The 18,170-nt window shown below is 42.9% G+C and overlaps 1 protein-coding gene and 1 long non-coding RNA gene across 3 annotated transcripts in view; both read right to left on the bottom strand.

Moving 5' to 3' along the window:
• The window catches only part of LOC130690727 (gamete and mating-type specific protein A-like), an 86,542-nt gene extending 68,737 nt beyond the window's left edge, over nt 1–17,805 (bottom strand). The window contains exon 1 of one of the 2 annotated variants that reach the window (XM_059497027.1): nt 17,782–17,805. In XM_059497027.1, coding sequence (XP_059353010.1) covers nt 17,782–17,790 — 9 coding nt within the window. In that variant the 5' untranslated portion in view covers nt 17,791–17,805. Of the gene's footprint in view, nt 1–15,823; nt 15,840–17,781 lie in introns of those variants that run through there. The other variant, XM_059497028.1, reaches the window with a different exon arrangement.
• LOC130690725 (uncharacterized) lies at nt 2,512–3,246 on the bottom strand. Its single transcript, XR_009421837.1, has 4 exons — nt 3,061–3,246; nt 2,898–2,995; nt 2,729–2,822; nt 2,512–2,671 (listed from the first exon to the last, which is right to left on the bottom strand). It is a non-coding gene; the product is annotated as an uncharacterized LOC130690725 (long non-coding RNA).
• Nucleotides 17,806–18,170: the final 365 nt, after the last annotated feature.

Here is an 18,170-nt window from a genome sequence, read left to right on the forward strand (position 1 = left end):
TGGCTTACTTGAATATTTCAGTTTTTCTGCCTAGCTGTCTGTTCTTCCTCTTCATTCTCTATAATCTCGGTTGTTTCGTCCTCGGCGCTCGTCGATTCACTCCTGTTTTCCTGATGTTTCACCCGTCCGTTATCCGCTGATGATCTTTGTGCCAATCCTTCCTGAAGTGTGCTGGTTTGATGAAATAACTTCATACTGACGACATGAACGATTTCGGTTTTGCCGCCTTTTCTCTTCGGCTGGACTTCGTATTTAACTGGCGTGGTTTGACGTAGAACTTCGTATGGGCCTATCCATCGATGTAGTAGTTTATCGGAACGTCCTTTTTTCCTTATTGGCTTGTATATCAGTACCATGTCTCCTGCCTGAAATGTTACTATGCGGTGATGAGCATCATAACCCATTTTTTGTTTCTCTTGTGCGTGCTGTAATCGTGTCCGCACAATGTCTCTCGCGATTGATAAGTCACTCATTAGTTGTTCAACATATGTCTTTTTTGCCAAGTCCGTTGAGAGTCGTGGATTTGGCTGAGCTCCTGTTAGTAGGTCTATTGGGAGTACTGGTTCTCTACCGTATAGTAGAAAAAATGGCGAAAATCCAGTGGATTCTTGTCGTGTTGTATTATACGCGAAGCAAATGTGCTGCAATAGTTCATCCCAGTTCTTTTGGTCGTTTGAGACGTACATCGACATCATCGTGGCTAAAGTGTGATTCATGCGTTCCACTTGTCCATTTGCTTGTGGATGATAACTTGAAGTTGTCTTATGCCTGACTCCCAACTTCTGAAACATGGTTTGCGTAACTTCTGCTAGGAAGCATTTGCCCCGATCCGTTATTATGGCTTCGGGCATTCCATGACGTAGTGCAATGTATTCCACCAGAAATTTAGTAACGTCTTCTGCCTTGCCCGATGGCAAGGCTTTTAATTCCACCCATTTTGTCAAATAATCCACTGCTACGATGATCATTTTATTCCCTGAGTCCGATAACGTAAACGGTCCTAGGAGGTCCACCCCACCTTTTGGAACGGTCTGGCCACTTTGATACATTGCAGCATCCCACCTGGAAGGAGTTTTGGGCTTTTTCGTGTTTGACACTGTGGGCACGTTTTAACGTACTCCATCACGTCTTTCGCCATGTCCTCCCAAAAAAAACGGTGCGTAATTTTCTGTAGCGTTTTCTGGATTCCCATATGTCCTGAATACGGATCATTATGACATGCTGTTAACACCATGTGTCTATAATCAGGAGGAACGCATAATCGTAGCCATTGTTTTCCCCATTTCGTCTTCTTTTTATACAATTTTCCTTCATCCAGTGAAAAGCACCTTCCGGCCGATCTTTGTAATTCCAGTTTTTCAATAAGTTTTCCCCATTTGCTTACTCCACGTTGCTTCTGTGCCAGATCCAATAATATGTCTGTTGACATAAAGTCTGCTTGGTTATATTGCAGTATTCCAATAGCTATGCACCGATCTTCTGTCTCCGTTTCTGTGATGGGGATTGGGTAGCGAGACAAGCAGTCCGCGTTGGAATGTAGTTTACCATTCCTATATCTGATCTCTACGTCGTATTCTAGCAGGCACAAACTCCAGCGTGCTAGTCGTCCTGCTAAATCCTTTTTTGTCCTTAGCCAACAGAGGGCTTCATGATCGGTCACAATTATTACTTTGCAGCCCCACACAAAACTTCTAAATTTCTTCAAACCCCAGATGAGAGCCAGGCATTCTTTCTCAGTAATCGAATAATTGACTTCTGATTTTGACATCAGCCGACTGGCGTAAGCCAACGGATATTCTTTTCCGTCTTTGGACTGTGACAATACCGCCCCAATGCCGTATCCACAAGCGTCCGTCATGATAATCATCGGTGCTTCCCCTAGCAGAAATTCAGAGGGCAAAAACCCCTCCAAGACTGGTATTTCGGACTCGTCTAGAGTCCTAGACCGGTCCAGCGGGCGGGTATTTGGACCCCTTGTTTGCAGCCATAACAGCCTCCTAGACTGGTATCGAGGACGGTAAAAAAAAAAAGAAAAAAAACGGTGAGCCTCTTAAGTTAGAGCCAAAAGCCGTTCCCATACCCGGCCGTTAGACTCAGCCGGGGCTCATCTTCTGTACTCGTCCCAATACTCGTATTCATGTCCGTTATGGGACTATTGTTTGATTTTTTAAATGCATTTTACTCCCTACATAAAATTGTTACAGTTTCAGAAAAAAAAATGACTGCAGAATAACACAAATTTCTTTATATTTAACATGAAGTCACTGATAAATCCAGTTCGTCCTGGCAACATACCAACACGGCACAAAGACTAGAAAGGCGCAATGTGGCCAACACGGCATGGCGAGGACACAGAAAAAAAAACATCATTTAAGACATTTAGACAAGAAATTTGTAACTTATTCGATGGGTTTTTTTAAATCTCTTATGTTCTTTTCCAAGGCAGCAATTTTGGACTGCAGTTCGGCCTCGTAAATAGTACTAGGTACTGGCGCTTCAAAAGTTGGCTGGTTGCGCGAAGACCTAGCTGCCTGAGCTTCAACGGGTGTTATGCTTCTTTCTTCGCGGTATTTTTCTCCACTTTTCTTTCTGCACGTCTTTATCTGTTCCAATAAACAGTCAATCTCAATATTTTCTTCGTTTTTTTGTCGCGCCTTTGCGTTCGCAACGACTAAAATAAAAAGAAGGAAAATTAATTAATGAAATACAATGTAGCATTTCCATATACCTCCTAGAACTGAAATGAGGTTCATAAATATTGAGAGACCAGGCCGTCTATCGTCGCCGCGAGGAACTGCCTTCCACTGAAGTTTTTCGGCCAGCTGAGAAGAAATGAGAAAATTAAAACTATCTCTCAGGACTTTGCCTACAAGTGGATTTGCAGATATGTTTCTTACCGTTGTTTGTGAAGATGGAGGCACGTCATCATCCGACAAATATTGAAATTCTATACTGTTTGCGCTGCTGTGGCCCTTTGGTTCGCCACTCTTGCTACCTGAATTGTAAAATAGTTTAGAATTTTTAAGTTTGAAAATATCTTTGTATATGTAATGTAATTACTTTGAATAATGTTGATGACGGAACTTGTTCTGGTTGCCGTAACAACTGTAGGCGGACTGGTGTCTTCACTGTCATCACCGTACCTCTTCCTTTTTTGTGAGACACGTTTTCCTTACCCCCAAGTTCTTTCACAATCGGAAATGAAAGCCTCGGCTAAAGGACGACCAGCAGCTGCCTCTTTGACAACATGCTTTGCTGTCGTAAAACTCACTGCAATAACAACATGAAAATTAATTTTAGAGATTACAATATAATTGCACGTAAAGTAAGTGAAACTTACCAGGCTTGTTCTCTGGATTCATAATATTATAAACATCGTATTCCAGCCAAGTATTGAATGGGTGGTGAAATCTTTTAAATGTTCCCCCCCCCCAACACGCAGGATTCAAATTGCCTTCTGATGTAGTACATGGTGGGTATAGCAAAAACTTGTGGTCCGTTGATAACCAGTAACAGGGCACAAAGCTGTAGAGACATAATGGATTGTTGTCACAGCCCTTTCTAAGGTTTGTACGATAAAGAATGAAGGCTCTTTGTATTTGGAAGGCTTGGTCTTTTCAGTATTTTCCTGTATCGTAACATATCTTCCACACCATTCACAAAATGGTCTTCCTTCCTGAGGGATAAACATTTAGAACCACAGAAAATGTTTAATAATAATATAGAACATTGAAGAAAAAGTATACCTGAATGTTTCTTGCAACGTGTGACTGCTGAATTATGTCGTGGTTAGTATGTAATACGTTATCGTCAACTACACGATCCATGGTGGCAGTAATCTTTTGAACTTGCTCAAAGCTTTGCAGTAGTAATGTTAAATTTGCACTACGAATGCAAAAGACTGCACTAGACGTAGAATATTAAATAAGAAATCCAACCTGAGTGTAATTTAGCGTTTCAGAACAGTAACAATAACGTGAGTCTCTGTCGAAGAACTTCAAGCATTTCTGTGAAATACGTACAAATTTCATACGGACAGCATGGGCGTTGCCAGTTTTCCAATTTCGGGTTTTTTATATAAGTGCCATGTATGGGGAAACCATTTTCTGTTGTATTCACAGTTACTTTTAAATTATTTTCAATTCTTTTAGTAAGGTTATTTGATTGCTAAGCTAGAATTCTGCATGTCCACGTACAAAGAAAAAAAAGGAATGAAAGTTAGGTATTGATTTTCCCTTGCATGCCTGTTAGACGTAATCGATTTCCTCCAAAGCAGACGACAACAATTCTGTTGTCTGAAAGGCCAGGTTGATGCTAAACAATATTGGATCATGCCTGAATGCGCAAACCGGAAAACGTTATTAAAATTGTACCAATCTTATTCCGCATTTATAATTTATTTATTAACTAGAGAAGATTAGTCAAGATACAAGTCAGTGTATTTGAAGCCTCCAAAACTGATAATAAAGCTCCTCAACGGTGTAAAAACATTGAAGCAAAAAAATTGTAAGAACATAGGCTAGTGAAAAAACGAGTCTAATACTGGTTTTTTGTATCCACATCAATCCCAATTTTTGCAGAAAATTCTGAGGACATATTAGGCACGTATTAGACATAACAAAGGCCAGTATTAGACGAGTATAATACTCGTACCACGGGCTGTAGCGCTCGGCTTTCGTGCTAGCGTACAAGAGACCAGTAAAAAATGAGCCCAACATTGGTACCAGGGACTTAAGCGCTTCGCTTCTTTTTTGCGTCCATAATACCGGATTTGTACTAAGTTAGTACCAGACCACGAACCGAAAGTACTTAAGGAAGTTGATTCCGTATTCAGTACGCAAACTTGACCAAAAAAATGAGTCAAAATTAGAGTATCGCGGACGCAGACCCCATCTGGACACCAAGTTTCTGCTAGGGTCATAATCTGGGTGAGCCAATATCGGGGCCGCAGTTAACATTTGTTTCAGATTTATGAAACTTGTTCGCTGAGCTTCCTCCCAAATAAAAGATGTGCCTTTCTTGGTTAATCTTGTCAGTGGTTGGGCTAATTTGGCGAAATTTTTTATATGCCGTCTGTAGTACGAAGAAAGCCCGACAAAGCTTTGAACTCGTCAGATTTTTTCTGCTAATGTTTTTCCCTCGTTGCATTCTGCGAAGTCTGCTACTGCTGCAATTTTTTCCGGATCTGGTGATATGCCTTGTTTAGAAACCACGTGTCCTAGGACTTTCAACGTCGTCATTGCGAATTGGCATTTGTTTCCTTTTAGTTTAAGCCCTGCTTTGGCTAAGCACGATAATACCAGATGTAAGCGATACACGTGAGTTTGAAAATCAGGTGCGTACACCACTACGTCATCTAGGTACACTAGGCATGAATTCCAACGCAGTCCTCCCAAAATGACGTCCATTGCCCGTTGAAAGGCACTGGGCCCATTCGTTAGTCCGAATGGCAGGACTTTGAATTGATATAATCCGTCTGCTGTGATAAACGCCGTCTTTTCTCTGTCTTCTTTTCGCAGTGGAAGTTGATGATATCCTGATTGTAAATCCATTATGGAAAAATATTCCGCGCCTTCTAGTTTGCTCAGAATATCGTTGATACGGGGTAGAGGGTATACGTCTCTAACTGTGACCTCGTTTAATCCCCGGTAGTCTACACAGAACCGCCATGATCCATCCTTTTTCTTTATCAGTACGACTGGCGCTCCCCAAGGGCTCTCTGATCTTTCTATGATGCCAGCTTTTATCATGTCTTCTGATAATCCTTGTATGATTTTCCGCGCTTTCCATGCGCTTGCATTTGGTCGCTGATATATTGGTAACGCTCCCTCTTTGATATTGATTTGATGTTCTGCTGTCGTACAAAATCCCATATCTTTGTCATTCTTTGCGAAGCATGATAGGTGTCCTTCTAGTAGTGCTAGTAGCGATTTTCGATTTTCGTTTGTTAGTTCACTATTTATTTGTTGTTCCAAATTATCTACTAGGTTCTTCTCCTCCAACGTCAGCTTGTCCTTGTTTTCTCCGTCCTCTTGTTGTGGAAGCTCCTCCCACTCACACTTGATTATCTTATTGGTATATGGCTGTACCGTCCCCAAAGTTGACCCTTCCTTTAGCCACACTGGTACGGCCGATAAATTGGCCACCGGTATGCACTTCGAATCTGCCGCCAGAATAGCATGACCTGTTGCCAGCTTTTTAGACACCCATAACTCTGTCGAAGGGGAAAACAACCCAGTTGAAGAGCTATTCTCGTCGCGATTTGTGTTCACTGTTACCACCGAAAATGCCGGAATCATGTAACTAGTTGTGTTACTAATTTTACTGCCAGCCTGAAGACTTTCCTCTTGATCGTTATCATCCTTAAACGGTAGCTCTCCCAATATCACTTGCGTTGTGTCACCGGTGTAATCAATTCGAAGTTTTCCGAATTGTTTTAAAAAATCATTCCCCAGCAACAAGTCAATTCCGTCCATTTCCATGATTACTGCCCTTCCTTGGGCTGTTGTATTATTATGGGTTATGGTTACCCGGGCTGCTCCTAACAGCGTTACTTTGGAACCATTTGCTAATACAATGTCCGGGCCGCCCCAATCCTCCATCACATAATGTGTGCGTCCCAACAATTTTGGCGATATGACGCTGACTGCTGCGCCCGTGTCCACCACTGCCGTTGCTGTGATGTCTCCACATTTCACCGTCTTTTTGATTAAACGGGATATGTCCGACAACAGTATTGGTACATTTTTCCCCAACTTTTGTTTTATAATCTCACTTGTCTCTTCACCACTTTGATCTTCCTGTGTTGACAATGGCTGTGTTGACTGTGCCGTTCCATGGTCCGTTTTGTTAGGAATGTTAATCTTGTTCACATAAAATTGTTGCTCCAGGTTCGGTAATTCTTCTGCATTCGAGTGTAACGCCACACTGTTCACCGTTCCTGCTTGCTTGTGTCCTTCCGGCTGATGAAACTGCCTTTGCCTGGCGTGTTGTTGTTCGCCCTGTTGTCTCATCTGATTCTGTCTTGGGCCTCTGTATAATGCTGACGCTGGGTTCTGGAAGCATCTGTAGTCAAGGTGGCCTATTTTTGAACAAAATCCGCATACGTATCTTCCCTCGGTCGTCCTTCTATTTCTATCGAATCCATTACTACTGATTTTGCTTTGACCCATTTTAGCCATTTGGAATGCCGGTTCTGTAGATAAGTGTAACTGTTTCACCGTTTCGTTTAATTGTTTCAGCGCACTCGTAATTTCTGCTGTTAATGTCGGTTGAGTCACATTCTTGTTCAGTTTCGTATTTTCCGGCTCCTCTGATAGCGCTCTTAAAGATTGGGCCCAAACTTTCTGGTTCGCCAGAACCATGGCCTCCGTGTGTAACTTGGCCAGATCTAGAAAGTCAGCCGTAGATGTCGGCTTATGTGGGTAAATTTTTTGCAATAACGATGGTTTTAGACCGCGGTATAGATGTTCTAGTTGATGCTCTTGTGACATTGTCGGGTTCACCAACCTGCACATATTAATTACGTCGTAGAAATACGACACTATGTCTTCCTCTACGCCTTGTACTCGTTGACGAAGCTTGCTCTCTTGCACTAGTGTGAAATTAGCCTGCCGAAAGGCCGCTACGAATTGCGATTTTAACCCTGTCGCTGCTGGCAGATTGGGTCGTGTTGGGTCTTCCGGGTTCGGGCGGAGCGGAAGATCCTCCCAGTGATCAGGGTGAGGATGCACCAAAAACCATTTTCTGGCTGCCCCTTCCAAATACATCGCGAAATTCCGCGCTTGGTCTGAATCTGACCAACGGTCGTACGCTGCCACTATCTCAAAGCGTTCTAACCAATCCATAGGATCTTCCTCCGGGTTTGCTGAAAAAATCGGCGGTGCTATGAATTTTTGTACACTTGCCGCCATGTTGCTGGGCCGTGTGTAAAAATTGAGCCGAGATTGCTCTGGTGTCGAGTTTCGTGGTTCACTGATTACTGCGCGTTCTACTCCACGAACGTCTTCTCTTGACACTGTCGCACTGTCACGTGTGAGGGGTGTTACATTAACAATGACACTACTATCAGGCACTTCCACTTTTTCTATCAGTTCAGATTGATCAAATAGTTCCGGATGTAACCGTCTACTTGGCGCCCGGCCGCACGTAGGATATCTCCCTGACTGTTTACTCATCAGTCGACGCGAACACTGGAGAATCCCAATAGTTTCGAATCTCAAACAATTCTCCAAAAAATTACGGGACCCTCCCCAACGAAAACTTCCGCTTTGCTGGCCACCTCTTGTACCAGTTTGCGGCAAACGCACGAAATCAAATGCGATATACTGAAAATCCGCACACAACAAAATAAAGGAACCTTCCCAACAAAAAAAACTTCCGCCTTGCTGGCCACCTCTTGCACCAGTTTGCGGTAAACGAACGAAATTAAATGCGATAAATGGATTTACGGAAAATTCGGTTGACCGACACGGAATCAAATTTACGAAGTTCTTTAGGGGCTCGACCTGCGTCTCCACCAATTGTGACGGCTACTGCCGCACTCCACTAAAAAAGGACTGACTCACAGCGCTTTTGAACCTGGTGTATTAATATCTGCCATACTTAACACTCCACATCCAACTGTCTACTGAGAGCCTCGTCTCACTCGTAGGCCCTCCTATTTAAAGCAAAAGGGTCGTTACCCGCTAGGGTGACGCGGGAAGTAAAGGAGATGGTCACGTAGATAACCTCTACGTGACCGTTCGAATAGAAAGCGCATAGAAGGGGTAAGCTCTTCCAATAAGATGGTCAAGCAGATAATTCTACTTGACCTTACGGAAGTGAAAGCGGAGAAAAAGGGTTGGGGCTGATGTACGAGACATTCCCAGCACGTGGATGTCCTCGGACTCCACGTGTCCCTCGTTAACACGTGGATGTCCTCCGAATCCACGTGACAGTATAAAAATTGTTTGATTGATGTGAAAAACTTCAGATTCCCAATCTTCCCAACAGAAACACAACTTGTAACCAAGACTAGGTATTGGTAAGACAACGTATATTACAAGGGCCCATCTCCTAAATAAATTGAACTATCAAAGTTCAAAATTATTTTCAATTTTTATTCTAGTTCATTTGACAAACCTGTATTAACTAGTAGTACACCAACACATCCCTATGCGTCAGAAAGTTTTGTATACAACATTTTTACTATGTCAACCTCAGCATGACCTAGCAAATATTTAGGAGTTATATGTGCAATTTTGTTGGTTTGTTTTTTAGCTTTTTTGTGAAAAAAAATTATTTTGATTACCCAAAGCAGCAATAACTAAAGATTCCAAGAGAAGGGCTTCGTCTCGGTTCCGTTGTTCAAGCAAAACACTGTCCGGTCCCTGTCCATTAATTTTATGCCAAATCTTGTAACATTTTCCCATAGCCATTTCCGTGATCTAAATTTCAAAACACTACCTGGTCGATTGTATTTAGAATGTCATTAGCTAATATGCGACTTCGAATCAGTTAGCACGTCAGGTGTGATTCCTTCTGCTCGAATCAATTGAAATCAGCTGTGATAGTCCAAATGGTACCGTGTTTATTGTGTATACTTGGAACGTTGAACGCTATGGCGAGGAAATCACCGTGGAAATCGAGGCGCCATCAATTGTGGAAACCACCACCGGAAGGGTTTTCGCGGGACAAATTTGATGAAATCGTGGAATATTGTCGCGTCGGAAATATTCGATTCGTCACCGCGGTAGCGACAACAGCGCTAGGATGGAAATTCCGCCCCAGTTATGGCCGTCCTTTGGAGCACCACCCTCGTCGCCGGATATAAAAGGGGCGACTTGGCACACCTGTTTGGCTTTTTGATTAATTGGTTAGGGCAGTTAGTTAGCAGTTGTGTCATTAAACCTTCTGGTGAAATACACATTATCTTTTAATCTGAAGCACAACGTCTCTATCTTGGTACAAGATCCATGGCTGTGACATGGTGGAGATGCAGGGTACCACCTATTAGGCTGAGTAAGGTAAACGCAATTGTTGTTCTTTTCGCACGGGTCTTGGGAAGTTTTTGAATAAGGGACTTGGAGGCAGGTGCTGTTTAGGGGTCCTTGGGAAGTGTTACCGGCCGGCTAGAAAGTGCCTTAAATTGCCGTGGTACAGGACCACAGACCTGGCCGATTTCCTTGATTCGCTGTTAGTTTGAGACCTGTCCGAGTAACTTATGGGAAGCGTGTAGTACAAGCCCGACAGGCCTACCATTGGGTGGGAGAGAGAGACGTAGCTCGGTGCATGAGTACGGATCCGCCTAGGCAAAGCAGGCGTTTACGAGGGTTAGCCGCGTCCCCGATAAGCGAGGAAGGACAACGCAATGATGGTCTTGACGGAAGTCAGGCGGAATCTCTAAAGAGAGTTACAGAAGTAGGGGCACAGACTGCCCAAGCGATCGGCCTTACCTTTCCGAGAAGAGGAATCGTATCACTGAACCCGATCGGAAAGTCGAACGCGAGGTCAAGTTCCTCAGAAGTAGGGGCACAGACTGCCCAAGCGATTGGCCATACCTTTCCGAGAAGAGGAATCGTATCACTGAACCCGATCGGAAAGTCGAACGCGAGGACAAATTCTTCAGAAGTTGGGGCATAGACTGCCCAAGCGATCGGCCATACCTTTCCGAGAAGAGGAATCGTATCACTGAACCCGATCGGAAAGTCGAGCGCGAGGACAAATTCCTCTTGTAGGTATCGGAAGCTTGATCAGGAAGCAAGATCGAGAGATAGTGGTGTAGGAGAACAAACGTGTATTGATCCGAGGGAGCAACGGAAGATAGCCGAAAAGCAAGAAACCTTTTAACGAGTGCTCAAGGGAAGGAAGAGATAAGGGGTTAAACGATTTTTCTGGAGCTTCACCGCTCGTTGTAGCACCAACGCTTGAAATGGCCCAGCGTGCTGAAATTAGAGGAAACGATGGACCTCCCGCCCGTGTACCTGCACAGGCAGGAGGAGCCGCTCAGCGTGCACCGGCTCATCCATCGCAGTATCGTGAAGTACCAGTTTTCCGTGGAGGACCAGACGACGACGCCGCTGAATGGATAGAACGTTTCGAGAGGACCGCCAATTTTAATGGATAGGGTCCCGTTGAGAAAGCGGAATACTTTGGATTATTCTTAGAAGGCACAGAAAAGGATTGACTAGCTTTTCAAATAGGACAGGTGGTCTGGGACGACAATGCTCCGCGTGAAGCCGCGCCTGAGAGGGAGGCCGAAACCAGGATAAGGGGCCTACGAACCCGATTTTTAGAAACATTTCGATCGGATGATTACGACCGTTATCATAAAGCTAGGCTACGTAATCGGAAGCAGGAAGCTTCGGAAACAGTCGTAGGATATTTCTATGACGTGCTCAATCAGTGCCGTAGGTTGAACCCTATGATGCCTGAAGCGAAGAAAATAGATTATCTTTTGCGTGGGCTTAATTAGCCTTTGAAGCGAGACATGACAATTAAACAGCCCCGGACGACAGATGAATTTTTGAGGGCACTCAAAATTTATACTAGGGCGTATGAGGATTCAGAGAAGCCGAATCAGGCAGTTAATTTTATGGGACAAGCGAAGGATCCTATTCCAGCCAGGCGAGTCACGTATAATGACTACGAAGAAAGGCGAACTCCGTTGAAACAAGAAGCCTACGAGTCCGACGCAAAGCGAGACAGCACGCGCCCAGGGTCGCATGACGAGTTAAAAAATTTAATACGCGATATGGCAGCTCGGATAGAAGAGGTGGAACGAGGCACTAAACAATTATGCCTGGGAGGGGGAGGAGAGAAACCTTCTCGAACAGTAGACGGAAAACCAATTTGCTACCGATGTAGACGCTCCGGTCATATTGCTCGTTTTTGCGAGACCAGCTCGGGTAATACGAGACCACGATCACCAACACCCGATCGGGAAGGAAGGGAGGACGAAAGGGGACCAAACGGACGTGATGGAAGCCGGCGAGAACGTGAGGACATGAGAAGAGACTGAATAGCGTGGTTGGAAAAGGACACTAACTGGCCATGCCATCTCTTGGCTGGCCGGTGAGTATTGATACTACGAGCGCTAGATGGCGTTGCGGCGGCCCCAACTTTTATTCATGGAAAATGCTTTTATTTACTTTATTCCCCCTGATAAATGAAGTCAATGTCGTGTAATTCCTCTAACCCTGTAATCCCTCTACCCCGTAACACAAATATTAGATTTTAGACTTCTATTTTCCTGGCACACGAGCGCGATCGGGACGAGTCGCGACTTAAGGAGGGGGATGTCGAGTCGGAAATATTCGATTCGTCACCGCGGTAGCGACAACAGCGCTAGGATGGAAATCCCGCCCCAGTTATGGCCGTCCTTTGGAGCACCACCCTCGTCGCCGGATATAAAAGGGGCGACTTGGCACACCTGTTTGGCTTTTTGATTAATTGGTTAGGGCAGTTAGTTAGCAGTTGTGTCATTAAACCTTCTGGTGAAATACACATTATCTTTTAATCTGAAGCACAACGTCTCTATCTTGGTACAAGATCCATGGCCGTGACAATATTTTATCATACGGATAAGATGAAGATGAAGAGCAAGAAGGTGGGGGTTCCCATCAGTTATCTTATAATAATAGAAAGATACAACTAGACAATTTGAAAACTATTTATATTTTTTAAATCAAAATGAAAATTCAAACAAAGTTCATTAAACGATTTCTTACGAAATTCATTTATTGACACTAAAAACGAATCACTGTTCGGGACTCCCGCAACTTCTTACAAACGCAGTTTTCGTGCAGAAAGACACGTATAAAGCACTTGGGTGTGCCTCTGCTTATTGGAGCCGTGGTGGCCATCTCGTGATCCAGTTGTGAGTCGCGGTTCACAACGCATTGCGTCACCGTTACGGTTCCCGTGAGTTGAGTTTCACCCTGCTACGCCATATGAGGTGTCATCGGCATGCGTCTGGAACAAACTCATGTAATAAGGTGCTAGGCAATATTGAGATGTCTAATCATCACGATATGCCTTCAAACGGTGAAGAAACAAGTAAAAGGGCCTCTCGATGCGTTGACATTGAGCATTGAGAACCTAACCGGATTTACACTTCTTCCATAACCGCCTTGACGAACAGTAAAGCTTGTTCAAAGTATCTGATGGCCTATAGACTAGGCTTCTTTGGGAGGGATCATCAAGTTGATAGTATCAGCTTGGTGGTGTTGGTTGATTCTCCTGTTAGAAGAAATCTACCCTAGTGGTGATGAAGTTCATCTACCTAAATTAAGTCACAGATGCTTTGGATGCGGGGCTTTAGTAGTTACGTAACGTAGCCTGTTGAAGTCAAGGAGCACTTTTTACCACTATGAATACAGGGCCTTGCGTTAAAAACCCGTGCAAGTTCAGAGACGGGAAACCCTGTATTTTACGACCCTCCTGTAGTTTAAGCGAAAGTCTATCCTATTGTGGAGTTAACAGAATAACAGTCGGTAAGGATTACTACGATGCTAGGCAATATTAATATGTCTAATCATCACGATATGCCTTCAAACGGTGAAAAAACAAGTTAAAGGGGGGTTTGAAGCCAATTGCGGAGGGCAAATATTTCCCTTTTTATCACTTACACACGATGTAAACCTTTTCATAAACTCGAAAGAATCTGATTTAAATTTTGTTCCTATTACATTTTAGTTGTCAGAAACTCAGTGGTCGACAATCATGACTTCCATTCACCTCTGGGCTATTCTAGTTGCCCGTTTGGGACATAGTGTAGTATTCAGCAGCCTTTGTGCTGTAGTAAGATGGGACAACATAAGTTGTGGTGTAGTAGGTAGGTTCCACATAGTATGAAAGAGCAGCGTTGCTGTAGTAACTTGGGGCAGCGTAGAATTTCGGGGCTTCAGTGTAGTAGGTCGTCTCAGCGTAAAAAGATGGAGCAGCTGCGGTAAAGTATGTTACGGGCTACGTAATACTGGGCGCCTCTGCAGTGGTGTAGTACAACGCACTTGTCGTGTAGCTCGGAGCAGAGTAATATATTGAGGCCTCAATGTAGTAAGCCGGAGAAGCGTAGATTGTAGTGTAATACTACGAGCGCGAATAGCCATTAGTATAAGTACACTAAAGGACGAAGAGGCGTGTAACAACGAGGGATACGAGTGAGCGAACCAAGAGGTAGTAGAAAATAAAAAAAAGAACGTGATAAAGTGGGCGATACCAGTGAGCGAACTAAAAGGCAATGGGAAGAAAAGTGGGAAATACGAGTGAGTGAAATAAAAGGCAATGGGAAAAAAATTGTGCGATTCCTCCTATAGCTGGCGATTGAGGTAGGGTTTAATAGTCGTTTGATTTTTAGTTGGGAGGAAAAGGAGGAAACTTTCGTTTGAAGCCAGTAAATAGAAGAAGGTAGATATGGCGTAATACAAATCTATCTGTTTAATGTTTAAGGCGGCTAAAAGTATCCATTATGGGTGCATCTTAATCACAGAGGTAATGTAAACGAACTGCTCAGACATGGTAAAAATGTAACGTAGCTCAATCCCAGCGGTAACCTTTCGAGGTTGAAACTGAAACGTTAAAAATAAGGCAGCGGCCATCATTATTATCATATTAAAAATTATTATCATTATTAGAAAAAAACAAGAGAAGGAGTAAAGTAATAAAAAAACGAGATTACGTCATAGCTGTTTTTCATTATTAGTTTATTTCAGCAAATTCGCTATTTAATACCAAGGTTTATTGAAAGAGGAACCTTGGACTCTACACTTAAAATTTTAATCGTAAACCGATAATCGAACATGAACAATAATTTTCATTAGTTACTATATTAAGCACTTTTTTAAGTGTTTATCTCTCCGTCCGTTTCTGCTCAATATCCAGCATGGTTTCACATCATGTTGCACCTACATATAATTCAGTCGTATCTCAGTACTCTTCCACAACAAATCAACGCCGAGCACCCAGCTTCGACGCAACAACCCAATTTCATGAAGAACTAAATAAAATTTCAGACGAACACGTTTGCTAGATGCTATTAGTTTTATATGTACACGTTTTTACACCGAAAGCAACAGAGGCGTAAGGCATAGAATAAATGACTTTGAATTATTTACTCAACTGAGGTTTCATTAATTTAGTAGATCTTGTAGCCTTTGCCGTTGAAAGGGATATGGACAGGGGCGACTGGAAGTTCGTATTCGTGGACGGGAGAAACGGGCAAGTGTTCTCATTTGGGCTTGAAACCGGCTTCATTAGCGGCCCAGGTCAAAGTGAATTTTTGGCCTTCAGGAGAAACCCAGTAAGAGGATCCTTTATTGGTGTTGCCTAGGATTTCACCGTACGATTCTTTGCCGTAGGAATCGTAGGTGACTCCTTGCATCTTCTTCTGGGCCTGAGACTCTTCACGAGTTGGTAGCCAGACTGGCCGTAGCTGTAGGTGAATAGAATAGAATTTAATAAAAAAAAATATGAATACTTTTAAACCATACGTTGGTGAGTATAAAGTATGTAATAGCCTACCTCCATTGGCTGCTGCCATCGAGGTTGCGCTCGTCAGATTGGCTAGTGATGGTAACGTCGGCGTATTTGTTATCCTTGTTGTAGCTTGGAGCAGGGTAGGCTGGTGCGGGATAAGCTGTTACAGGGTAGGTTGATGAAGGGTATTTTGGTGCAGGGTAGCTTAGGATAGCTGGGAACTTTGTATACCGGTTTGAAGCTGGATGGTATGGCGGTAGCAACAGCCAAAAAATGCAGCGACAAAGAACTGTCGGGGAATCCTTTGTATTAGTTTAAAGTTCGAATTTTTTTCCACTAAAAGAAGAATTAAAAATAAAAGCCTTACCAGCATCATGTTGTACTTTGGACAAAAATATTAAAAACATGTCCGATAAATTATATCTGTATATCGAACGCATGGTGTAAATATAAATGCAATCAACGTAAGCAAAATGCCTTTTATTTCTACAACGTATTGCACAACTTATTTACACGTTTTGTTTTCATAGATGGTCATATATATATCGTTTATGGAATCACACACTACTCTAACTCTTTCGGTTCGGTAAAATTTTTGTATATATGACAACTATAACATTATTAAACAATCATAAAAAATATTTTTTTTAATTTACCTGTAACGTGAGAAAAGAGTGGGTTTGGTCGCCATATCCGTATTAATCCACCGTTTATAATTCATGTGGACACCTAATTTCCATTTAGAATTTATAGCGTTTGTTTTCCATGGAACCAGCCAGCGTGGTCACAGTCCACCGTTATTTTACCTAGTCCGAATTTGCGTCACTCTTTCCAGCCATTCCCAAATCTGCCATTAGAATTAGATAAGCATTAGTAAGGCACATACGCGCAGTAACGGCGCTAGCGAACCAACACCGTTACCAAACATAAATTGTTTTATCAAGTCTTTTATACTGTACAATAGATGATCTAACTATCACTGATAAAAGGCTACGGTCATTATGGCGCAAGCTTACGTTTAATGTTAAATTTAGGAAACAAAATTAACAAAATTGGGAATTTTAATCAATGAACTTTATTCTTTACTTCCTTTAATGTCTTCTGGATAGAATTTCTTTTACGCTAGAAAAATAACTACATGCGAAAAAAGCCATAATAGAAAAGCCGGATGGTGTAATCACGGGTCGTGATTGGATCGTGTCCCGCCGTAAGACCGGCAAGCTTCTCCTCGGTCGTCACTAGGTGGCACGTGACTAGCACGCATAACTAAATCTTGCCAGTCCTGAAATTGCACCTGTCTTGCAACGTTGGCAATATAATCAGAGTAAACATGATTAGCAGCTTGGTTGATTTAATTGGTGTGAAACCGGTCACCTTCGTCGCTTTGTTTTCGACGAATGGAAATGACGGAAATCGGTGGAAACGAAGGTAATAACTGCGCTGGCTACGTCATTCCTCTACAAGTAAAGAAGTTCCATGCGTATAATGAAACATTTGTTTAGTCTACTCAGATAATTAGCTTTTACGGAAATCAAAGCATAATTTGCGTTTATTTCTCATCAAAAAATTACACTTGGATGGTCCATGCCATTCAAATTTCACGTAGGGAAAGTTTCCAACGTAGTAACCGGGTCCAGTGCGTGAATAAGGGAGAGCAGGCGCAACTGGGAGCTCGTATTCATGAACGGGGGCGACGGGCAAGTGGTCACCTTTGGGCTGGAATCCAGCATCATCAGCGGTCCACGTTAAATGAATTTCTGGCCTTCAGGAGAAACCCAGTAAGAGGATCCTTTGTTGGTGTTGCCTAGGACCTCACCGTATGATTCTTTGCCGTAAGAATCATAGGTGATTCCTTCCATCTTTTTCTGAACCTGAGACTCTTCGCGGGTGGTGTAGTCAGACTGGGCATAGCTATCGGTTGAAATAATAAAATTTTTTTAATGGTTATTTTTAGTTCTTAAAATGATGAGTATAAAGTATGAAATAGATTCACCTCCATTGGCTGCTGCCATCGAGATTGCGCTCGTCAGATTGGCTGGTGATGGTGATACCAGCGTATTTGTTATCCTTGTTGTAGCTGAGAGTAGGATAAGCTGGTGCGGGGTAGGCTGGTGCAGGGTAGGCTGGTGCAGGGTAGGCTGGTGCAGGGTAAGCCGGTGCGGGGTAGCTTGGGGCAGGGGAGCTAGGAGCCTTGTTTTCCGGCTTGTAGCTGGATGGAACAGCGGCAGCGACGGCCAAGAAAGCGGCGATAATAAACTGCGAAAAAAGCTTTTCAATAAGCTATGAAATTGTAAATAAAAGAAAAATTTAAAGAAATTATATTACTAGTTTCATGTTGAGAGCGGGTTGAAGAGTTGAACAACTGATGTCTTCAATCACCTTCAGACGGCCTTATATAGTCGAAAAAATATTGGGTGTCTTTCATTTTCATTTGATTTCTTTACTTAGTTTTTGAAAGCGGCGATCACCGCCTTGTGGTGGCTAAATGATTTGGTTTGCATTACAGGTCATGGCCCTTGTAATGCAGTGATTGTTTTCGATAAGTAGAAACCTAACACAATTTGCTGATGATTTTCCTTCAGAATTGTCACATATTACCACCGACTGATGATTTAGGAATTGAGCAAATTATCGTTCGTCAATCTGATTTTAGTAAGATAAATTATATTATTTGTATTTCATAGACACTGACGTGTGAATACTCCTATAACAAG

This window comes from Daphnia carinata, chromosome 9 (assembly GCF_022539665.2).
Source record: "Daphnia carinata strain CSIRO-1 chromosome 9, CSIRO_AGI_Dcar_HiC_V3, whole genome shotgun sequence".
Lineage (NCBI taxonomy): Eukaryota > Metazoa > Arthropoda > Branchiopoda > Diplostraca > Daphniidae > Daphnia > Daphnia carinata.